We start from the raw sequence: 24,809 nt of genomic DNA on the forward strand, positions 1-24,809 counted from the left end.
AAAGCACTTTTAAAGGAACAACAGTAATATTTTACTGTCTCATTGCACAAACTGACCATAATATATCAGCGGGGGTTTGCAAATGTTGTCCAGCAATGCCAGTCACTCCACTGTGACCTCCATGGCTGCTTAGTTTTTTAAACAAGCAGAAACCTCGTTCTAAAGTCAAAAAGGCCAATGACAAAGTCCACTCCAAATCCTGAGTGAACACTGATGCAGCATTTCAAAGGTGGAGGGAGCTTAAAGGCATAGTTCACCCAAAAATGAAAATTCTGTCATCATCTACTCACCCCCATGCCAAATGAAACACAGGTGAAATGTGTTAGTCCATATAACACACAGGGAGGTTTGCCAGCACAACTTGGTAGCAGCCTTCTCCAAAACAACTGAAGTCAATGGGGACCTGTTCTTTAGAGTTCCAAAACAAATACAGCCAAACAATCACACTGTGAATAGAAAGACCTATACACCATGATTTGTTGCAAATCAATCAGCTGGAGTTAAGATTTGCACTAAATTATGGTGTAAATATACTGTAGGACTTTTTATAATAATAATTATAGTATAGTAATAATAGTTATAGTATAGTAATAATAGTAAATAATAGCTCTGTAATGCAATGGGATGTTCTAAACAGTTTGCAGTGGGATATATTACCTCTTCATTTGGCATTTTATAATTGTAGCGCTACTTGGCTAGGTGGTGTCTATTGTGAAAACGCCATTTTTCATACTTTCTGCTCAGGGTGAGAGAGGTCGGGCGTAGCTGGGGGCTTTGCCTGAGACTTGTTTGACCGAAATGGGTTTTTTAAAAGCCACACTATAACTCAACATAGCTATGCTAAAGTGTTAGCATGGAGCCTACTATCACTCAACATAGTGTATGCTAAAGTGTTAGCATGGAGCCTACCATCACTCAACATAGTGTATACTAAAGTGTTATCATGGAGCCTACCATCACTCAACATAGTGTATGCTAAAGTGTTAGCATGGAGCCTACTATCACTCAACGTAGTGTCTGGCCTCTTCCACTTTCCATTCTCTACCTACCTGTTTCGGCTCCTCTACTCTGCCTCCTCTTGATTAATTTCTCCATTAATTTCTAAACCTTTCCTTCCACTCCTCTCCATCTTTTCTCCTCTCCTCTGTCTTTCTCTGCCCTCTCCTTTCTTTATGGCATCATATATCTTCTTCCTCGTCCCCTTCACCTCCCTTACCTTCCTCTGTTCCACAGTCTGCTGCTTACGCATGTTTGACGCATACACACACACACACACACACACATTCTTGATGTACTCTAGCCACAATAGACTTCCATTCCCAGCGGAAATCAGCTCTAACAGCTGATCAAACAACAGAGCTATCAACTCTAACTCCCACTGCCAGTTCATTAAGTTAACACTTATTGGAATGAGTAAACCAGCTGAGCAGAAACAATAAGCTATCTGCCTGGGCTAGTCCATTCACAACAGTTGTCTGGAAATGAATAAACCAGATGAAAAAATGGGCTACTGTTGCCAAATACATTCTATCATCATTCATCAGCTCGTTGTTGTCCAAGGTGCAGGAAAAATACATCCGATTCAAAGCATTTGAACAGAAGGAAGACCATTTTGGGGGGTCTAAGAGAAGGCCAACCAGCCGCAAACTGATGGCAGTTTAGACCAGTGGTTTTCAAACTTTTTTTCAGGCGACCCATTTCTCCTAAATGCTCATACTCTGGGACCCAAAGTGAAAGTAAAGGGGTAACATGAATATTATTCATACTAATAAATTATAGTAGGGTTCCCTACATTTTGCAATACATTTCCAAAACGTTTCTTAACTTCATACTGAATTTTTATGACAGTACTACTGTGGTGCAATATATGAAGCAACTTTTACGAATGCTATATGACATTGAAAATTTATTTTACTGTAAACTAGAGTTTGAAGAATATCTTCTTTTAAAAGCAACACTTCAATTTATTTATAACTTTTAAAGTGCAAACCCTAACAAATAAAAAGAACCTGAACACAGATGCCTCCTGTAGTTTCTGCGAAAATACGGAAATATTTCATTGACACAAATACAATGCCAATTTTTGATCACATTTTGCTTTACAGGTTTTGAATTACAGTTTGCGTGACAACACTGCCTGAAAGTGTCTGCTTACTTCTAACATTAACAGTGCCTTGGTCAATTAAGTCTCACAGCGTGATCATCTGCATTTTAATGCGAGAGATGGCCTTGTTTCTTATTTTTTCATTACGACAGACCAGTTAGGTCGGCAGGATGACAGAGCTACACGTCAACTTAAGGTGTCTCTCCTCTGGGAAATTATGCGACAAACTGCCAATGAGTGCACGCAAGTGCTTCTGACTGACAACAGTTGGTTCATATTTTTTAATGGTGACCCTTTGGCGAGCCTTTCAATATCTCCCGCGACCCATGGTAGGGTCGCAACCCAGACTTTGAAAAACACTGGTTTAGACGACTAGTAAGATAGTCAGCTACAGTGTCTGTGTGTTATATATATATATAAAGCTGTGTTAGGCAAGATTTTTATGTAAAAATACACCCTTCTAATTAGCCTAAATCACAAAGTGGGGCAGCAACAGAGAAGAGCGTCCCATCCCCACTAACTGAGATTGTAGATTCTCCCTATTTGCTCTAATTACATTCTTAACACAAAATTTGCACACAGCATGTACGGACTTCCAAGATTGCGGCTACTACCCAGATTTATGAAAATCCAAACTGTTTGGCCATGGTGCACAAATTAAGTTGACAGTGATGACACGGAAACAGGAAGGAATGCATAATCACAATTTGATACTTGGAACCGTTTGGTCGTCATGCACAAAAGAAGTTGACAGTGAAGACACACATAATTCCTTGACGCCCAAATGTTTGTACAACCAAACTTCATATAAATGTTTGCGAAGGCCTAAAAGTGTGTCAGACCACATTTGGTCATCCTCGATAGCTTTACCATAAGGCCAAAAATTTGCGCTTTTTTGAATGGCAATGTAGCAGGAACCATTTCACCCGCAGTTACAGGACTTTCACCAAAATGTTCTATCTTTGGAATGTACAACGATTCCGTATTGATGAATCAAGTTTATATTCTCACTGTCAAATAATTTGCCTTTTGACCCAGCTAATATTTCTAATCTTGATTTCATAGATCATCTCACTCTTTGATGTGCTGGGGCTGAATGTGTATAGCTTTGTGTATGGGTCTTGGTGTGGTTTCTCTGATGTGCTTAGATACAGGACGTCGACATGATGTCTTTGGTATGCAGTTTCCCTGGCCATCATGTAGTTTGTGCTCAGCTCTTTATCCAGCTGCAGGAAGACATCATACCAGCTAATCTCCTCATCTATGAACTGTTTATAGAAAACATGTGTATGATGTCTGCAACATCCAAGATGTTGTAAAACACTGTCACGGGTCAACGACAGGCAGTAGCACTTACTGTATACTAGAGTATCATTTGATCCAAGACGTCAACACCAAATTTGGCGGTCATCAACTTCCATGTTGGATGCGTGGGGCTGAGGATGTTTTTTCTCCAGTTTGGAAGGAGGTTATGTTTCCACCCCTGTCTGTCTGCTTGCAAGATATCTCAAAAAGTAATGGATTTGGCTGAAAATCTGTGGATAGATAACCCTTTGCCCAAGGATCATTATATAGTCTGGTGAATCGGATCTGGGATTTCCACCATTATTGTTTTTTTAGCCGTAACTAGCATTCATTTGCTGGTGGGAAAGTCTGACATCTGGGTACTTTATGTACTATGTTTTTCATTATCGTAAAGCCATTTTGATCTAAAGGCTTATGCTTCAATGCTTGAAATTTGTTTATATAAATATAAATGGTGAAGTTGATGCCTATGTATGAATTTATTTCCGGGCAAAGCGTGGTTACTTTAAAAAATCTAAAATATAAGATAGTTTTGATTTGTTTAACACTTTTTTGGTCACTGCATAATTCCATTTGTGTTATTTCATAGTTTGGTTGTCTACTATTATTCTAAAATGTGGAAAATAGTAAAAATAAAGAAAAATGTGTGTGTCCAAACTTTTGACTGGTAGTGTATCTTAGGGGAGGTGTTTGTCCATTACCTTTTTCCTTGGGCAAGCTTATGTAAAAAAAAATCATTTAAATCATTTAAAACATTTTTCATTTCAAGCTATTTTTAAATGATTGAAACTGTATGCCCTTAAATGTGGGTTATAGGAACTGAACACCCATCCTTGGAAACGGTGTGTACACATACAGTATACATATGAGTAAGATGACCTGGCTCATGACCATTTTGAGTGGGTCAGTACATTATTTCTTTTGTTAATATTATTTTACTCAGGGTAGGCTGACTGAGCTTGTGTGCTTGGTTAAATACAGTATACGCTCAACAAAAATGTTCTCGTCTTCATGCGCCTTTCATTACACATACATAGAGTGAAAAACACTTAGTGGTTTGGAGCCATTCCAAACAATGTGGACCACATGTATAATATTTGCTCTTTAACCATTCCTGGCCGCTCTGCATGTCTCTCTAGTAGAATGGAGAAATACATAGGTGCCTTCACTGTCCATAGCATGGGACCACAGGATAAAAAACATGTGTTTGTGGCTCTGAGAGACCTGTTTGTGGTGCATGGGATTCTTTTTTCATCATAGATGGAGGACATCACAGAAGTCCTCCATATTTTCTGTCTTGCCTCTATTCTGCATTAAAGGATAAGTTCAGGAATTTTGGACCTATATTTAATTTCTCTCTTACATACCTGTAGCAGCAGCACCGCACCTTTTCCACTCGGCTCCATGTACAATTGTTTACAACCTGACCTGACTACAAGCTAGATCGCGCTGCCAGTAACGCACTCTCACCCCACAACAGTCTGTGCTGCAGCAGAGAAAAGTGGTTCTGTGATTTCCTGATTAGTGAAAGTGTGCGTAATGGCTGAATTGAGTTTCATGTTTACTCTCAACTCCCATGTGGAGTCTACAAATGGCTTTTGGAGATATTTTGACAAACCTTGTTTAGACTCATTGTTAGCAGCAAGACACTAGCAAAGGGAGCTCGCCATTTCAACTGAAAGCTGACTCTGGAGCCAATATTCTCTGTGGGTCCAAGTACTACAGGTATGTAAGAGACAAATTATATATAGGTCCAAAATCGCCAGACTTATCCTTTAATACCACAGTTGTAGCCATAGTAGAAGTCCCTTATCCTGCATCTATCCTGTATCTATCTTCACAGAAAAAGATGGGAGAGAAAGAGAATAAAATGCAACATGGGTCGTTAACTCAGAGTTTATCAAAATAGCAGTTTCTGCTAGGGTTTGACCAATATGGGTTTTTTAAAAGCCAATAATGATACCAATATTGCTGTATTAAAGCTGCCAATAGCGGATATTTTGTGTCCATATCTTGTCAATATCTTTAAATTTGACCATTTTCACACCAAAAAATTCCCAGAAATGACAAGTTTACAAGAACTTTGCCTGAAAATGAATATGATAAAGATCTACTGATGTTAAAATCATACATCTAGCACCTTGCAGCACATCAGAAACAAGTCCGGTAAAGTCAGACGCTGAGAACATGCATGGATTTATGGTCTGGCACTGAACAGGGCAGCCTCAGAATGGACCCCTTACCGAGAGAGAGAGCAACATGCTGTAAAACTCAGACCACACATACACACACACACACACACACACACACACACACACAGGAGGATTGCTTAGGTCAGACCACACAATAACGGGCCAATTAAAAAGCAGACCATATGCTAATAACTCTCCTCTCCCATTCACTGCAGTTTAACCCCAGAGCACAGGGTGACACACACACATACACACACACACACTACTTAGTAACTCTCCCCTCTCTCCTACTGTGGGTTTACCCTAGAAGTCAAGGTGAAACACACACACACACACACACACACACAACATTTAGATTTACATTTTAGGAATTTAGGAGTTAAGGCCGATACACATGAGCACGACCACAATGGCTTTGTTTTGGCTGAGCTATTGTTTCCCAGTGGAGATAGCGGCAGCACTGCTATTTTTGGCATCACACACACCGCTCAAAATTTCCACTGAGTTGCTGCACTCAAAGTCAAATCATGAATTATTTCAAAGTTACTCCAATCTGATTACAGCTTTATTTTTCGATGTACAAAGATATGAGAAGCTTGTGTTGTGTGTGTGCGAATATCCACAATTGTATATACGATAATTAGAGTTGAAGATAATAAGCGGTGATGGAAGCCTAGAGCAGGGGTTCCCAATCATTTCCATGTCAACAACCCCTCAATAGATCCGCATTAGAGTTCAGACCCAATTTGATAAGATTGTGTTGAAAGGAACCACGTCAGAAGATTTTTTTTTTTTTTAAGATATTTTTTGGGGATTTCTGCTTTATTGGATAGTTACAGTGAGAGACAGACAGGAAAGACAAGGCAAAGAGAGGGGATGACACGCAGCAAAGGGCACCTGTCTGTAGGTGGGGTGATAACAACAGTGGGGGGAGTGAAACCTCTGATCAAAAATGTAATCTTTATACATTCTCTCACTGTGCAACCATCTAGGGAGTGAAAGAATAGAATAGAATAGAATAGAATAGAATAGAATAGAATAGAATAGAATGTCTTTATTGTCCACATGTGGAAATTCATTTTGTTCCAGTCAGCCACATACAAGACATACAAGACATAGTTAGTGGTTAGTTAGTGGGGTCCTTGGCCCACAGGCCTAGAGGTTAGGTACTCAATTCCGGTCCTCATGGGCCTGCAGGTTTTTGTTCATCCCTGGTGGTTAACAGTGGTGGAAGAAGTACTAAGATCTTTTATTTAAGTAAAAGTAGCAATACAACAATGTAAAGATACTCCATTACAAGTAAAAGTCCTGCATTCAAAATCTTACTAAAAAAAAATCTTAGTAAAAGTACATAAGTATTGGCAGCAAAATGTACTTAGAGTATCAAAGTAAACATACTCATTATGCAAACTGTCCCCATTTAGAGAGTTATATTTTTCATAAATTATTGGAATATTAATACTGATTTATTGACATACATGTACATGTAAGCAGCATTTTAATCTTTTAATCTAATCTTAACAATTTATACTTTTGGGTAGTCTAATCTATAACAATGCTATTTTATAGTTATTTTATAAAGATGATCAAATGTTTTAAATATAAAATATTGATCTGAAAAGTAACTAGTAACTATAGCTGTGAAATAAATGTAATAGAGTAAAAAGTACAATATTTCCCTCTAAAATGTAGTGGAGTATAAGTACAAAGTAGCATAAAATGGAAATACTCAAGTAAAGTACAAGTACCTCAAAATTGTACTTAAGTACAGTACTTGAATAAATGTACTTAGTTACTTTCCACCACTGGTGGTTAATGAGGCTCTACCTGACTCCAGGTGTGGCTCCTTAACTATCAGGGAGGAACAAAAATGAGTTCCTATAGAGCAGTGGTTCTCAACGTGGGGTCTGGGGACCACCAGGGGTCCTTGAGGGGCTTCCAGGGGGTCCCCAGCAAATTGATGAATTGTTAAACTTCACCATTACTTCATTTACAAGAAATTAACACAATTAGAGAATGTAGAAGAAAGACTATTTTGATCATAGTTTCACTGTTATCTCTCTATCTACAATACAGATAGTCATGGAATTCTGGACAAAATCATATCTCCGAGATGCCAAATCTCATTGAATTGGGGTCCGTGGCCCCAATGTGGACTATATTAGGGGTCCTTGATATGAAAATGCTTGAGAACCACTGCTATAGAGATACGAACATGTGACCGGTCAGTTGTCGGTTCAAATCCCCATACTGGGGGGAGAAAGTGAAGTGAGTAACGCTCCCCCCTCCCTGCTCCGGTGGAGCTGTGTTGCTGGGAAAGAGGATGGAGCTCAGTGAACTTATCCCTGGATAAATGAAGATTATTAAAAAAAATAATAATCCTTACAGTTTTGCTGAGGTAACCAGTGGAAATATTCCTGCATTGTTTGTCCTCAGAGTGGCAGCATCCTCCACATCTGTAGACGGACACACAGGGCGGTTTATAGAAGACGTTGGTCGGAGCTCCGAACTCCCTGCCCACGTCGACACACACTTCCCTGGGCATGCACTGAGTCTTCCTCCACTCTGACTCAATACCTGCACACAGACAGAGAGAGAGAAAGAGAGAGAGAGAGAGAGAGACAGGGATTTGAGACAGAGAGTAAGACAGATGCACAAGCAAAACACACACTTCCATAGGCATGCAATGGGTCATTCTTCACTCAGAGAAGATTAGACTATGTCTTGGGATTTCAGATCATTCAGGTGTCTTCAGTAAGTTGCTACCAGTGTGAAGAAGGCAAAAAGATGGCATTTTAAGCATACTTTTTGCCTGTTTTTTTGTGCAAAACCTTTTCTCCCAATCTTGATGTTTTATCATTTAACTGTAATTCAGTAGATGAGGGCCTATTTGGAATGCAATCAAAGGTTTTATTAGATATTTTTTATTTCTTTTTCATTTCATTTGAATAAATTCCATTCTCTGTAACCCAGAGTTGAAACAGGATTCCCATGTCCCCCAAAGGTCCTCCTGTTAAATGACTATGAACTGAATTCAACAGCTGATGATAGATCAGTATGGTTAGCTTACAGACTTACAGCTGCCAAGAGATTACTGGCTCTTAGGTGGAAACCACCTCATGATCCGTGGATTACTGTATGTGAAACATTTGCTGCATATCTAGGTATAAGTAGATGTAAGTATCGGAGGCTGGATTGTCCCCATTTCCCTAGCCTGTAGCATTTCCATTGTTAAAGAGTTCATATTCTCGAGAATGCCTCTGTCCGAGGAACAGCTGGCCCTAACTCTTAACTCTTAATTTTAGACACACTAGACAGCGTTAGTCCCAAATAAGAGGAGCTCTTAAATCATTTTCTACCGTTCATCACTGACAAAAGAGAACCTCTACTGTTTGAAATCTGTCTCTAATCTTTACGACATACTGATTTGGATGCCGACTGCCAGTCAGGGCCCCATTTCTTGTACGTGGATAACAGAGTTACCTGGATACGTTTGTTGACAATTTGACATAAGGCTGGGGTTTTCTGTCCTAGAAGCAAGCTTAAAAAATTGTCTAAATTGTTACCAGACCATGAGCTCCTTAAGATCAAACCTGCAAAAATGCAGCATTAGTCAGAGTTAGCTGGATTATGACCAGGCCTTTTTAAATTTAGCACATCCATGAACTCATTTCCAGACATGGCTGCACCTTTCCTTAGAGAGGTGCCAATCGATCAAGGCGCTATTGTAATTAGACAGACCTTTACAAGAGAATGTGCATTGTGAGATCGCCAAGATCCTTTGGTGTTTGAAAGACGCAGGTTTAGTCCAGAAGGGATTGTTTACCGGTTATAATATTTAACTTTGATTTGTTAAAGAAGGTACTGTTTCTTTAAGCCAGGGTGCAGCGCTAACCAATTGTATGACTTCTGATAATGGTTTGGACTCTCTACTCATGTTCCCTTTATTTCAAAACGGGTGCACGCAGTAATCCAAGATAACTACATCCACGTTTGACAAATCAATCCGCCACCTGTTTGCACGAGTTGGCTGGATGCTGATTAGCAGTAACGAGGCCAAGTAACAAGGCCCAGATCTTCGTTCTGGCCTGTTATGTGATTTTTGGAATGGCATCGCTTTCTTAATGACTTTGTTAAGACATCTGCATCCCCTCCAGGCTTTTACAGATGGCACTCCCCCTGTAGGTTTTGGAGGGTTGTATAATAACAAATGGCCAAATGTTTTTTTTTTATTATTTTCTTTCGAGGAAACTATATTCTTCACACAGCTATACCAGGAGACAGGTGCGTAGGAGAAGACTGGGAAGCCAGCATACAAAGAGACCACCGCACACTGTCTATACTTGCAATTAAAACATTTATTTGAACAATAGCAATGTTTTGGTTCTGAGACCTTCGTCAGGCAAAAAAATCGTTTTTTGCCTGACCCTCCGAGGCGCGTTCGTGAGCCCTGCATTTTCCTATCTTTGGCCGTATTTGATCAATACTACCTTCAATTTTATGTTATTGATAAAACATTGTAGGTCATTAGCGTTGAAAATAGGGTACATTTTGCTGCCTGCGAAAAACATTTTTGGGTGACAACGAAAACTGTGTGTCCTCAAAGAAGGAATTTGGAAACAGCTGGCATGGGGGCTTTTCGTGAGCTTTGTATCAGCCTCAGTTTCTACCTAAGCCTGAAATGATATACAGCAGTGGTAATGAACAATATCAATGCACATGACCTGTGCATTGATATTCCTGTCCATGAGGTATAGGAGCTGGTACATATTTCTGGACACATCCCTGTATGTTTGCTACTTCCATCTGTAATGCTAACATTGCACATTTGCACCTTCTGGACACATTTCTGTCCACATGTTACCATATTTCTGTGCATATACTGCCATCTGAAAGTAGCTTACAATGCATATTTGCATGCTGGGTCTCATTTCTGTATCTTTGTTCTTCCATCTGTACGCCTGATAATGTGAATAGCTAGTGATTCACAATTGCAAATCTGCTTCAACCTGTAAATCTGCCAATGAAAACACTTTATTTATTCATTTACTGTATTATTTTCCAATATCTTTGACTGTTTTGTAATTACTTGTATGATCTTCAGTGCCTTCTCTTCTTCTGTTTTATTCCTATGTACATCATATTCTCATCATTCAATTGTCATCTACTCTGAAAAAACAACAAAAACAAACCAACAGAGAACTGACTTTTGAGGACATCCAAGTTGAGGTAGGCAGCAGCGAACGTTGGCTCTTCTATGTCGGCCAACGGCCTCAGACGGTGCGGTTGAGGCGGTGGCCGGTAGGCAGATCTGGCGGTACCGGCGGAGGCAGCGGCGGAGGCGGCAGAAAGTTTAGAGCGGCACTTAAGGGCAGCCCAGTAAGACGGATAGACGAGACTCATCAGCTCATCCACACTGGAGGCTGAACGCAATCTCTGCTCCATGTCTGGTTTTGGTGGAGAGTCCTGCCGAAAAGAGAGAAGAGATACCGTCACGGATCATTTGACTAACATCTCTATTGTTGTTATTGCATGGCTTTGTGTTTACACATTACATGGCCAACAAGCATATTCAATTATTTCTGAATAACAGACCACTGCTTCACATCTAATCATATTAATTTTCTATCCAAAATAAGTGGCACCTTGTGGCACAAAGACATTACTCCTTTGTTACCTCAGACAAACACTCCACTCACCGAGGTCAGAAACATGGACGATTTTTCCAATATTACTTTAAATTTATTCAGAGAGTACAAAACTTTTGATTGGTAGTTAGAGGCTGAACAGCAGACGTTTGACGATTAAAACATTAGTCATTTGAGTTTCATGTGAAGCCAACAACACAACTATCAGCTAAAACAAATGTACAGTCACTTCACAAATTAATATATCCTCTGTGGGCCCACAGAGGATACGCCATTCACACACCACACATTTTAAAAGAACCTAATAAGTTAGTTGTTATCAAGGTTTAAACAAAGTCACAAGATCAATATCTCCTCCTTGCCTAGTCTGTGTGTGGTAGTGTCACGACAAACACCAGTAACAATCAAACACTGACAAGAAGACGTGTAGAAGTGTATTTACTGTAAACTGACCTGCTTCTCACTCATTGCTGCTGCACACAGAGCCTGATGCTGCTTAGGTTGGTGTTGGCCAAGCTTCCCTTTTCCACCCCTACCTCCACCTGCATTGGTTCTATGACAATATTTCTATATCAGATGTCTGACCAGAGAAATCATTCCAGGATTTTAATCAACAGTCTGTAAAACATGCAGTGAAACCTGCCTCACTCTGCCTTATGGAGCTGCTAACCCAACTATTTCATTTATCTGACTTTCAGTGGAGAGTTTTAGTGCCCCATGATGGTCTAAATGCTGATTCAGAGGGTTTTGTTTTTTTTTGACAAAATACAGACTATTGGCAGCTTATCTCCAGAAATATCAGTATTGGCCTTCAAAAACCCATATCAGTCAAACCCTCATTTTGATACTCTCTCTGCCGTATATATCATGTTGGATTATCATCTCATGTAAGTTTTATTGACTGTCAGATTCACTGTGTTCTATATGTGATACCACCCCACTGGGTTTATTGTTTATTATTGTGTTTTCTGTCAAATATTTAGCTTTATGATTGCTTGGATTTTTGAATTTCATCCTCGTGCCCACAGGAAAACCTGTTCCTGTTGTTGGACGAACTCCTACATCTACATAGTCAACTTTTCAGGAATTAAGAACAGCATTTCCACACTGATGTCCACATGTTTCTAATCTAATCATTAAAAAATGGGTTTTGTATGGGTTTTATACTCCTACAGTCACAGAACTGACCTAGCATAAAAAGGAACTATTAAAATGTTAATTCAGATTTATCTGTGCTTTCTTGTGGAACTAACTTTCCCTGAGTGGACATGATGACAGGACAAATATCCAAAAGCAAAAGCACATTTAAACAGGAATCAGAATACCTGACACCTCCAAACTTCAGCCTACCCCCATCACACACACACACACACACACACACACACACACACACACACACACACACAGACTCACACAAGCAGATCCCAAGGGAGCAAGAGTGTGTGAAGTGTGAAAACAGGAGCGCTGTCTGATGAAAGCTGATACTGCTCTCTGGGAAATTCCAGTGACACACACACATACACACACACACACACACACACACACACTGGATTGTTGAATGTGTGTGAAAAGAGAAAGGGAAAAGTAATTGTGTTCTGGGTATTTTCCTGTGTTTCTGTTCAGTGTCCATATACTGTGAGATCCTGAGGTATTGTATTATTCTGAGTTCTAGAGTTTGTATGAAGGTAGCTTGGAAATAATCAGTTAATGCAAGTTAGAAATAGAAGCCCAGATTAAAATCCTAGAGATTGGGTTTGCTCTGTTAAAATAGAGCTAGACCTACTGTGAGGTCATACAGTATGGGGCAGAAGATTTTCAGGTAAATTCCGAAGGCCGCCTAGTTGTTGAGAGATTGTTGGTTCGATCCCTGATACTAATCCAATATATCAGTTATCAGTTATATCTGACCAATATTGTCCTGTTATTAAAAATCAGATGCGGTCCAGTCAGTGTGGTCCACCTCTGATATGATGGATATGATGCAGTTTGATTGATTACATATTTATTGTAGAATTGATCAATACTACACTGGCAGTCTATGGGAAGCCTGAATAGACTTGAATGGACATTTTGATCAGCTTCTACACAAGAATGCAAACGTAGTCATAATAATAGTAGTAGTAGTAGTAACAGTAGTACTAGAAGTAGTAGTAGTAATAGTAGTAGTAGCAGTTGTAGTAATAGTAGTAGTAGTAGTATTAATAGTAGTAGTAGTAGTAGTAGTAGTAGCAGTATTAATAGTAGTAGTAGTAGTAGTAGTAGTAATAGTAGTAGTAGTAGTTGTAGCAATAGTAGTAGTAGTAGTAGTAGTCGTTAGTAACAGTAGTAATAGAAGTAGTAGTAGTTTTAATAGTAGTAGTAGTAGTGGTATTAATAGTAGTAGTAGTATTAATAGTAGTAGTAGTAGTAGTAACAGTAGTAATAGCAGTAGTAGTAATAGTAGTAGTAGTAGTTGTAGCAATAGTAGTAGTAGTATTAATAGTAGTAGTTGTAGTAGTAACCGTAGTAATAGAAGTAGTAGTAGTAATAGTAGTAGTAGCAGTTGTAGTAATAGTAGTAGTAGTAGTATTAATAGTAGCAGTAGTATCAATAATAGTAGCAGTTGTAGTAATAGTAGTAGTAGTAGTATTAATAGTAGTAGTAGTATCAATAATAGTAGTAGTAGTAGTAGTAGTAGTAGTAGTAGTAGTAGTATTAATAATAGTAGTAGTAGTAATAGTAGTAGCAGTAGTATCCTGGGTTTCAATGGAGAGTTTTAGTGTCCCATGATAGTCTAAACGCTGTTTCGGATGTTCTTCCACCTATTGAAATTCTGAGGGAAAGTTGTTGGGTATTTGTTGGAATATTTTGGCATGAGACTGGTCAAATGTAAAGATATTGAATATCTGCACAAAATATCTGCTATTGGCAGCTTCAATCCAAAAACATCAGTACTGGCCATTAACTTCTAGTAGTCAATACAGCCAAAGAACCATAGTGAAAAGACAATTAACCCTCATTTTCACATGCTCGAGGAATTTAGTTAACATAAACTAAAACATAGAGACGCACATAGAGATGAACATAGAGACAATTAGCCTATTCATTATCGTTCTTTGAGAAATATATGGCTACTGTATGCAAATGTTATGGAACCTCCTGTCCTATAGGCCCTTCAAAACAATCAGAAATATACCATTGTATACGTTAAACATCGATCTGTCTATTTCAAGACTTTGAAATCACACAATCACTCGGACAGGAACAATACGACTGTTCACAGGAAGCAAGGCCCTCGCGCACACACACACACACACACACACACACACACACACACACACACACACTGGCCTCTGTTTGAGGCCAGTTGAACAGTGCGTTGACAGCGAGTGAAGCAGTCCATTGTATTTTACTGCCTCTGTAGCTCTGTTTACAAGCACTGCAGAGATAACACACAACGCTCCATTTCCTACGAGAAACAATGTGTGTATTTGTGTGTTAGTGTGTGTGTGTGTGTGTATGTCCACATATGTATGTGTTTGAGCTTGTTTTCTTTCTTGTATATGTCCTGTCTGTTTCCCCCATCAGCTTGTAAGTATGAGTCTATGTGTGTTTCTGTCTACCTTACATGTGTGTATGAACTGTATATGTGTGTGTGTGTGTGTGTGTGTGTGTGTATGCGTTCGTGCGTGCGTGTATGCCCATATGCATGTGTGTGCGTACATCAGTATAAGTGTTTTCATCTCTTTTTCTGTATATATGTGTTCTGTCTGTTTCCCCTGACTGCATGTGTATGTGCCGTTGTGTGTGTGTGTGTGTGTGTATGTATGTGTGTGTGTGTGTGTGTGTGTGTGTGTGCGTGCATGAACGCATGTATGCCTATTTTCACAGAACACACAAACACACACACACTCAAGCGTCCATGTCTCCCTCCCCTTCACGTGGGAAAAAGCCTCGTCTCTGCCGTCACACATCGACTCAAAAGGAGCCGAAACAATTGACAATACAGCGGCTCTAAATAAAAGCCTGCTGTCACCTGAAATAGGAACTATAGTTTCCTGCTCTAAAGCTGGACTGAGCATTACAAGGTTGACTGATGAGTCAATGGGCTGACATGAGATCAGCTAGTGTTTTACCACCAGTTCACCTCTGGGGTGACCAAATTCACCATTTTGGTCTTTCCTGCTGTTAATGTTCCCTGGATGTTTGACGGAAGCTGTTTTGGAAGGCCGATAGTGTAGCTGAAAACTCAATTTCTTTACAATTTACCATTTTTATCCCAATGTTTTTGCCAGGGTGGAAAAGCCTCTGAAACAGCATGTAGACCATCATGGGACACTAAAACTCTCCATTGAAACCCAGACTAATGAAATAGTTTTAGGTGGGTTAGTAGCTCCTTAAGGCAGAGTGAGGCAGGTTTCACTGCAGGTTTTACAGACTGTCAAATCTGTAAAATCCTCCCACCACACTGGAATGATTTCTCTGCTCCGACATCTGATATAACAAAAATACAGCTGTGGTCAGGGAGGAACCTCCATCATATCAGAGGCAGACAACACTGATTGGACGATATCTATATTTTTGTAAAAGGTAAACGAGGTGGAAGCTGGGGTTGAACTTATACTCCTTGACTCTGATTTTTATGTACCTGTAAAAACTCAGTTCTCAACTTGAGCTTAACTTAATTGAGTTACCCGGACATGTCTGTTGACAATTTGACATGAAACCTGGGATTTTCCATCCTTGAAGCAAGCTTAACAGTTACTTTAACTTGTTACCAGAGCAACAGCTCCTTCAGATCAATCCTGCAAAAATGCAGGCTTAGTCAGAGTTAGCCGGATTATGACCGGGCCTTTTTAAGCTTACCACATCCATGAACTCATTTCCATTTCCTTTCCTTAGAGAGGTGCCAATAGATCAAGGAGCTATTGTAATTGGACAGACTGTTAGAAGAGAAGATTTATTGAGATAGTTGAGATAGATGCATGTTGCTATTTAACTTGGGCTTCAGTGGAGAGTTTTAGTGTCCCATGGTCTAAATGTTGTTTCAAAGGCTTTTACACCCTGACAACAATAAAACACTGTTGGGAAACTCTCAATACTTGTCATGTTTTGGAAATGTTTGGTATGAAAATTAAATTTAATGATAACCAACATTAGCGTAAAATATCAGCTATTGGCTTCAATCAAAAAAATAAATAAATAAAAATAAAAAGTTTCACAGATATATTGCTATTGGTATTTATTCCACTGAAAATGCATTCATAATAGCAGCACAGAAAAATGTAGTGGTTTGAGGCCTATGAGGGAAAAAAAAACATTATGTAATAAAACAAAAATATACAATAAGATTTAGGTGTTGTAAAGTTTGAATTTGGCCCAGGCTGCCGATGAGAGTTGTGCCGGTTGGTAGATGTTTGGTTTTGCCTGCAGTGAATCACACCGCAAGACGATGGAGGAGCAGTAGGAAAAAGACATCCATCACCACGAATACAGTAACCGACCAAACTGACCGCAGAGTTGTATTGCTGAGTCTTGTGTTTTTATCACACTGGGCTGCTCAAAGCTTTCACCTCAATGCGCTGCTTGCAATTTCTGAAGAAAACCACTTGATACCTCTGTCACATTCACCATGAGGGCGACCACAGGTGGAATGGAAGAGCGTCGTTTGAAAATGAAATGTCCACCACTGACAAGAGCAACTCCTGATGATGAGAAATGGTAGAAAAGTTGGTTTTGTCTGCATGGAAGTATTCCCATTACTTTGATGAGAAATGGTGGAAAAGTTCATTCTCTGGGTGGAAGTATTCTCACTACTTTGATGAGAAATGGTACAAAAGTTGACTTTCTCTGGGTGGAAGTATTCCTAGTACTTTGACTCAGAGAAAGTCAACTTTTGTACCATTTCTCATCAAAGTATTCTCATTACTTTGATGAGAAATGGTACAAAAGTTGACTTTCTCTGAGTCAAAGTATTCTCATTACTTTGATGAGAAATGGTGCAAAAGTTCATTCTCTGGGTGGAAGGTTTCCCACTACTTTGATTCTCTCCAGTAAAAGGACAACAGGAACATTGGACCTCAACACTTTCCTGATCGTTCACAGGAGAGGAAACTGACTGATCTTGATTTTAAAAGGAAGAGAGAATGAGGAACAGAGAACTAATATAACAAGTAGTGTAATGAATTACTGCTCCCATGGAGTAGTAAGCATTACTTTTTTATGTGTGACACGCTCAGCACTGCCTGCCTGTCTCTCTCACCTGCCTTCTCTCTCTGTCTCTGTATGTCTCTATGTCTCTCTCTCTTTCTCTATTTGAGTCTGGGATTGCACTTCAAATACAGACCATGTTGGATCGGATTATATCGCAATAATATACAGTAGATATCCAGATGACAGCCTTCGTGTTTTAATGAATGTCAAGAAGAAGAGGAAGCAGAAAGGAACAGAATATAGTAATTTCCGTGATGTGTTTACGTTCTGCATATGTCTCAAAATTTGCAGTGAATTTCAAGCAATGTCAAGTGATTCATACGTAACCCCAAAATAATCAGTTTCATCTTAACTGCATTGTAACTCAATAAACTTCCCGTGTAGTTTATAACAAAGCATGTGATGCTGTTTCATGATTTTATTGGACGATGTTTGGATTTATCGAATGTCAAACTGACTGTTGTATTTTGTGAATAGTTGACAGGGTTTTTCCATTTCTCCACTTTTTCCTGTAAATAACGTCAGAATCAATACAGATGGTGTCAAAATACAGTCTGAATCACAGCATGACTCACTGACGCTGGATCAGAGAGTGATCGAAACACACACACCCTAGTATGTCACTGGCACCGGTGATCTAATCAGCTAATCTAATGATTTCAGATTGGACGTAAAACAACAGCAAGACCAAATCAGCCTGCAGATGACAAGCTGGAGAAAACAGTGGGCAGCAACAGGATTTACACAAATGTAAACACAAAACTTAACATATTAAAATCCATGGGATCTCAGACAGCTCAATTCATATTTGTGAACATGAGCGAGTCTCTCCCAAAGCTTGAAACCAGAGAACAACGGTCTCGATCTTTTCTTGGGCTTTTCCATACAAATAGGTTGTATCTCACTTTAAAGCCCTGGGAAACGCTCCAGGATTTGCCTCCCGAGAGTCTTCCCTCTCTTCTTTCAAGCCTTTGGCGAAGATTTGTTGATGTTCACAAATCAAAACTGAACTGTCTTCACTGTCTTAGATCAAAGGGATAACATACAGTATGTTCATTCTGTTTTTGGGGTGGATGTTCCCATTAATATACTGCAATCTTCAATATGATATTAACAGATACAGGTTTTGAAGTTTACTGTGTTCAGAACAAATCTCTTTCACAGAATTGTTTTCTTTTTTTTCATATTTCAGAGTTCTGCAGGAACCTTGAATGTCTGCTGGCTTTGCTTTTTAAAAGCTGTAATAGAAAGCTGACACTGAGGTGTGACCAAGTCACCTTTGCTCGAGTCCCAAGTCAGTCTCAAGTCTTGAGGCACAAGTCTCAAGTCAAGTACCAAGCCTAAATGTAGTTTACAAAGTCAAGTCCAAGTCAAGTCCAAGTCATTAATGACAAGTCTCAAGTCTAATGTAGAACAGCAAGTCAAGTCAGAACAAATCAAGAGCCCAGTATCAATTTAATATCTTAAAGAAAACAAAATATATAGCACTTTTCAATGCAATATGGTTTTAATAGGATAAAAACTTGGTAAGAGCACCATGAGTTTGATTTCTATAATCAGTTTCAACTTCAATAAATTCAATCATTCCATACAAATTCAGAAAACAGAATTTAAATTCAGTCGTCTGCTGGAACAAATCTCATCACTTTCAATCTAAGTCATTTACACAAACACAAGATCTCAAGTCAGGACTTTAGAAACTTTTTCAAGTCATCAAAGTCAATGTCAAGTCCCAAGTCACGAGAACCCAAGTCAAGTCAAGTCTCAAGTCTTCTCTTCATGCATCAAGTCAAGTCCCAAGTCACCAGAAACCAAGTCAAGCCTCAAGTCTTCTCTTCATGCATCAAGTCAAGTCTCAAGTCACCAGAACCCAAGTCAAGTCAAGTCACAAGTCTTCTCTTCATGCATTAAGTCAAGTCCCAAGTCACCAGAACCAAGTCAAGTCAAGTCTCAAGTCTTCTCTTCATGCATCAAGTCAAGTCTCAAGTCTTGTCTTCATGCATCAAGTCAAGTCTCAAGTCACCAGAACCCAAGACAAGTCAAGTCTCAAGTCTTCTCTTCATGCATCAAGTCAAGTCTCAAGCATTTAAAATTGTGACTCGAGTCTGACTCGAGTCCAAGTCTCACACATGTACAGTAGAATCTACAGTATTTCCTGATTGCCGGGACCAAGCCAGATAATCCACTGTCAGATGTTAAACATACATAGGTGCCAGTGGGAAAACCTAAGCAGATTTTCTCAATGACTTTAACGGGATATTCAATGTCAGCAGGATATTTAACAACTCAAACTCTCTAAAAAAAATGCACAACTCCTTTTTCACATGCTGCATCGGTAGCCATCTAACATTTTCCAGAGCAAGCGGAGCCAGTGAAACAGTGGTAGAAGAAAGCTTGAAGGTTGAGCGCAGATGGTAAAACACTTATAGCAGACATGGAAAAGGCCTGTCAGATATTCAGACACACAACACATAAAAGAAAGGAAATCCACCATGCTTTTAAAGCCATTATATTGCCCATCGTGTGTGCTAGAAATGCTGTAAATATAATTTTATACGTCACTCACAGTCGTGTGATTTTCTGTGCTGGCCTTGCAAACTGAATTTCCTTTGAGACAGTGAAGATCAAATTGTATTGTGTTGTAAGATAATATTATGAATGACTCATAATTAGACAGTGGGGGTATATTATATTATATTATATTATATTATATTATATTATATTATATTATATTATATTATAAATTCTGATGCATTAACTTGTCCAAAGGAGCCAAAACTATTGGACGAGGAACTGATGGGATATTGTGTCCATGTGGTGCATGATAAAGCCATAACCAGGCAATTACTATATGGTGTATGAATATGAATGCTCATTTTGCTACTTTCTATCACTGATTGATACCAAACAATAGTGATTCAACCTTTAGCCAGTGCATTAAAGCTTTTACATTTTCTGTTCTAAACACCCGGTGTTGTGTTTTATGTTTCCTTTTTGTTTGGAATAAACAGAAGAAGAAGAAGAAGAACTGGGTAGTTGATTTTCCCCTAACCAATCACTGGTGAGTGACATATCCGGCCACTCTGAATATCGTTCTTGCAAAGACAATATGTCGGTTAAGGAGCTTGATTTCAACAAATCTATCTAAAACTGTTGCATGAACGATTCAAACTTTTGTCCCGCCCGCAAAGGCGTTGATTGGTTCAATTGTTTCTCCGAGCGAGAACAAGACGTTGACCAGAGCAACACCAGACACCAGAGAATCGCTCGACCAAATCTGAAATCATCATTCATTTCCTCATAATGATCCTGTTTATTTAGGGGCGGCAGCTTGACCCAGTGGCTACAGAAACTGTCATGCAACCAGAAGCTCTCAGGTTCCATCCTCATAACAACGAGCGGGTCTGTCAAAAGCCACAAAAGCCCGCTGAAGTGTCACTTATGTCACATCAGCTAAATGACTGGAGTTCCCTTTAGACCTGTCGTCAGTCTAGCTCTCCTGTTTATGCACTTGAAAATGAGTGTGTGTGTGTGTGTGTGTGTGTGTTGCAGGGGCATCTGAACTCTGTCTCGGTAACCAAGGCTTCTCTACCAAACAAACTACTATCTTGGTGGTCTTATCAAGAGTGGATAGTTTGTGTTTTCTGTGTGTGTGTGTGTGTGTGTGTGTGTGTGTGTGTGTGTGTGTGTGTGTGTGTGTGTGTGCGTGTGTGTGTGTGCAGAAGAGTTAAAAATTCTTTGTAGCTGCATGTTTGTTTAACAGTCAAGTGTTTGATTGTGTGTCTGGTGTGACACACACACACACACACACACCCACACACACAAAGCTAGTTTACACTAGGGCTGCCAATGTGTAACCACAGCATGCTACCTCCAAAACACCAGCTGCTGATGTCATTGTCGAGTGCTTTAAATGTTTCCAGCACACAACAGCTTTGGATTTAAATGTCTTACAAACGTAAACAATTACTGTCTCATGTGGGACGTAAGCCATGAGTCTGAACTTGTTATGATGGAGGCTGAAATGCTTCTGGGCTATTCTACATGCATGGAGAGGAAGGCGACATCCCACCTACAGCCAATGGCAGATACTGTATATGGGGCGGATATTGGTCTTTTATTTAGAATCACATCTGGTCCAGTCAGTGTCATCTATCTCTGATATGACGGAGGTTCCTACTTGGGTTCACACCTAGACAATAAAGTATTTCTGATTCAATGAAACTCATCCTGCCTTAAACCTGCGATAGTAATCATAGTTAGCTAGCGAACAACGTTTCACTTACTTCTCAAACAGGCAAGAACTTTCCTCTTCCACGTGTGCAGGCAATAATAGTCCACCGGCAATAATAGTCGGCCCGTTTCATTGTCAACATCCGTTGTTGCTCACTTCCGTTGTTATGTTGTGGCTTTTGCATTTGTGTTGTGATTTTTGCATTTGTGTTTTCCATTAATGCGCTTGTGTTTTTCGAATTTGCAAAGCGTTTTGGATATGCAGTTCGTTCGACACATCTTGGCCACCGTAGCTTTCCATGAGACGTAATGATATAAACAAATAGCCACACAGCAGCAGCTGTGTTATTGTTTTCACCTCCTTCCTAAAGCTTGTTGTCAAATTCGGCCCGAGTAATGGCGAATCAATGAAGCGAGCGAGTAAACGTTTTCAACTAGTAAACTCGCTACCTGCCTCTTCACTTGTCATTGTGGGACATGTAACCTTCAGCGGGAGAAAAATCTGGCAAAGTGAGACTGGTAACTGCCGATATTTCTCTGTAGGTACGTTTATTTTAGCCGTTAGCCTTTATGCACGGTTCCGTCGCCTAGAAGCTTTGCTGTGTGTTTACAAATGTGTTGCGGGTGCTGTCGCCCTCTAGTGGTCAGAAAAAATTGTTTAGTGTAGCTTTAAGGACCTGCTAATCCACCCAGTGTCTGAAATACACTGGCTCACCTGTTTTTACATCAGATGTCTGACCAGTGTGGTGTGGGAGGACTTTACTCTGTAAAAGTCTGCAAAACCTGCAGTGAAACCTGCCTCACTCTGCCTTAAAGGAATAGTTCACCCAAACATGAAAATTCAGTCATTATAGTAGATAAAACACGGCAGTGGAGGAGAGTAGTGAAGATTTGCAATGGCGTCAATATCGGCGGATGGAGTAATTTTATTGATATTTTTCTGCTCTTTTTGGAACTCTAAAGATCGGTCCCCAAAGACTTCAGTTGTTTTGGACAGCGCTGCTACGAAGTTGCGCTAGAACGCTTACTGTTACGGTTACTGTTTTATGGACTAACAAACTTCACCCGTGTTTCAACTGAGGGTGAGTAGATAATGACAGAATTTTCATTTTTGGGTGAACTATTCCTTTAAGGGGCTGCTAACCCACCTAATACTATTTCACTATTTTAGTGTGACTTTCAGTGAAGAGTTTTTGAACATCGGCACAAAATATCAGCTATTGACAGCTTCACAAACACGAGAGCATTACAAAGTTGTGTATCAAAAAAAATATCAGCCTTCAAAAACCCATATCAGTCGAACGCTACTGGCCACTCAACTCAAAATGCATGCTGGGTTAGTGAGTGAATACAAAATTAAATCAAATTCCCCTTAAGCTATGTCATGAAACGCATTTTTACTGCTGTTACTAATGATACTGCTGTTATTTTGCCTTCATAATGTAGTTTAGTCTAACCTTTGATTATTTCTTTCGCTAATTCTTAAAATCAGCTGAAAAGGCGTTGTTTCACTTCATAAAGACTGAAAAACTGAAAAACTAAAAACTGGAAATATACCTATACCTAAGTATCCCGACCTTCTGCAAGCTCCAGAGGTGAAGAGTTGAGTAACAGGAAAATAAAATAAAAAACTATTAGCTTCACAGTCTCTCCTGGCAGACAGACACACACACACACAGACACACACACACACACACAGACATACACACCTGAAAATGCACACACACATACGTACCACACGTACACACAATGGCAGTGCTGTCAGTTTTGATCAGACTTCAATTTTAACAGTCTATTGATCAATGTTTTTCTCGGCTGCAGAGTCTGAGTGTTAAACCAGCTGTTCTCTCTCACACACACACATACACATGTGCAACTCCTTATGGAGACAGGAATAGAACGGCTTAGACTGAATATAGCAAGATGCAGAGAGAGAAATGAGACAGGGAGATGGAGATGGAGGAAGAGAGATGTGAGAAAGATATAGTGATTAGATTATATTAGATTATATTAGATTCAATTTTAATGATCCCCATGAGCAAACTGGGTCGTTGCAGCAGCAATGAATGGGATGTAGCAATGGCACAGACCGGAATAAGAACAGAGTAAATAGAGGTTTAGGTATGAAACATAATGTGGCTGATATTGAAAAAGAAAGAGAGTGGAGACATGCAGACAAGGAAACAGAGCGAGAAAGTTGGAAACAGACTGAATGGAAAGCTGACAGGGGGTCCTACTAAACTCTACAAAGTACCACAAAGCACCACAAATGGCCACGCAGAGCCAAAAAGTACCACAAAATGCCACAAGGCATTGCACAAGGAACCATAAAGTACAACGAAGAGAGCTACAAAGTACCACAAAACACACAAAATACCACACGGAGCTAGAAAGAACCACAAAGTACCATAACATACCACAAAATACTCCAAAGTACCACAAAGAACCAAAGAACACTGGTTCTTTGTGGCTCTTTTAGGTACGCTTTTTGATACTTTGTGGTACACATTGTGGTTCTTTCTGTTACTTTGTGGTACACTTTGTGGTACTTTGTGGTATGCTTTGAGGTTCTTAGTAGTACTTTGTGGCTCTGTGTACTTGATTAGTGGCAATTAGTCTGGCAGGGAAGACCATCTGCCTGTAACCGAAACAGAGAGGGTCCAACCCATCAATGGAGCATGTATATAAAGTATATATGTATATAAATGCCCCCTGTTTTAACCTGCAACCTACATTGTTTATGACCAGCTACACTAATAAAGAGTTGCTCTAGCCAGCTGCAACCAGACCGCAAATGTATACATCCAGTGAAAGTGCTCTAGTGCCTGAGTGGAAACCTGGCCAGCAGGCTTGGATCAATGTTAGAGTCATTTCAGGTTAAGGGTTTTCCATAGACAACCAATATAGTACTGATCCATTCCAAATATGTAATCAATTAAACTGCATAATATCAGAGATGGACCACACTGACTGGACCAGATGTGATTTTTAATTGAAGAGCAATATCGTCCCATGTATCGGTCTGAACCTAAATGTAACCCTCTCTTTCCTTTCATTTACTCTGTGAGAGCGCCACCATGGATAAGAATATGTTTAAATGAGAGACAGAAAATCACATCACTGGAGAGTGTGTCA

General features: G+C 39.6%; 1 protein-coding gene across 1 annotated transcript in view; it reads right to left on the reverse strand.

The window, feature by feature from the left end:
• The window catches only part of vegfc (vascular endothelial growth factor c), a 67,013-nt gene that overhangs the window by 28,816 nt on the left and 13,388 nt on the right, over positions 1–24,809 (reverse strand). The window contains exons 2-3 of the mRNA XM_071521067.1: positions 10,809–11,067; positions 7,988–8,178 (exon numbers count right to left, since the gene is read on the reverse strand). Coding sequence (XP_071377168.1) covers positions 7,988–8,178; positions 10,809–11,067 — 450 coding nt within the window. The remainder of the gene's footprint in view (positions 1–7,987; positions 8,179–10,808; positions 11,068–24,809) is intronic.

Source organism: Centroberyx affinis, unplaced genomic scaffold (assembly GCF_046629955.1).
Source record: "Centroberyx affinis isolate AG114_WGS23_722 - 3 ecotype Tasmania unplaced genomic scaffold, CSIRO-AGI_Caff_v1 ptg000852l_1, whole genome shotgun sequence".
In the NCBI taxonomy this organism is placed as follows: Eukaryota; Metazoa; Chordata; class Actinopteri; order Beryciformes; family Berycidae; genus Centroberyx; species Centroberyx affinis.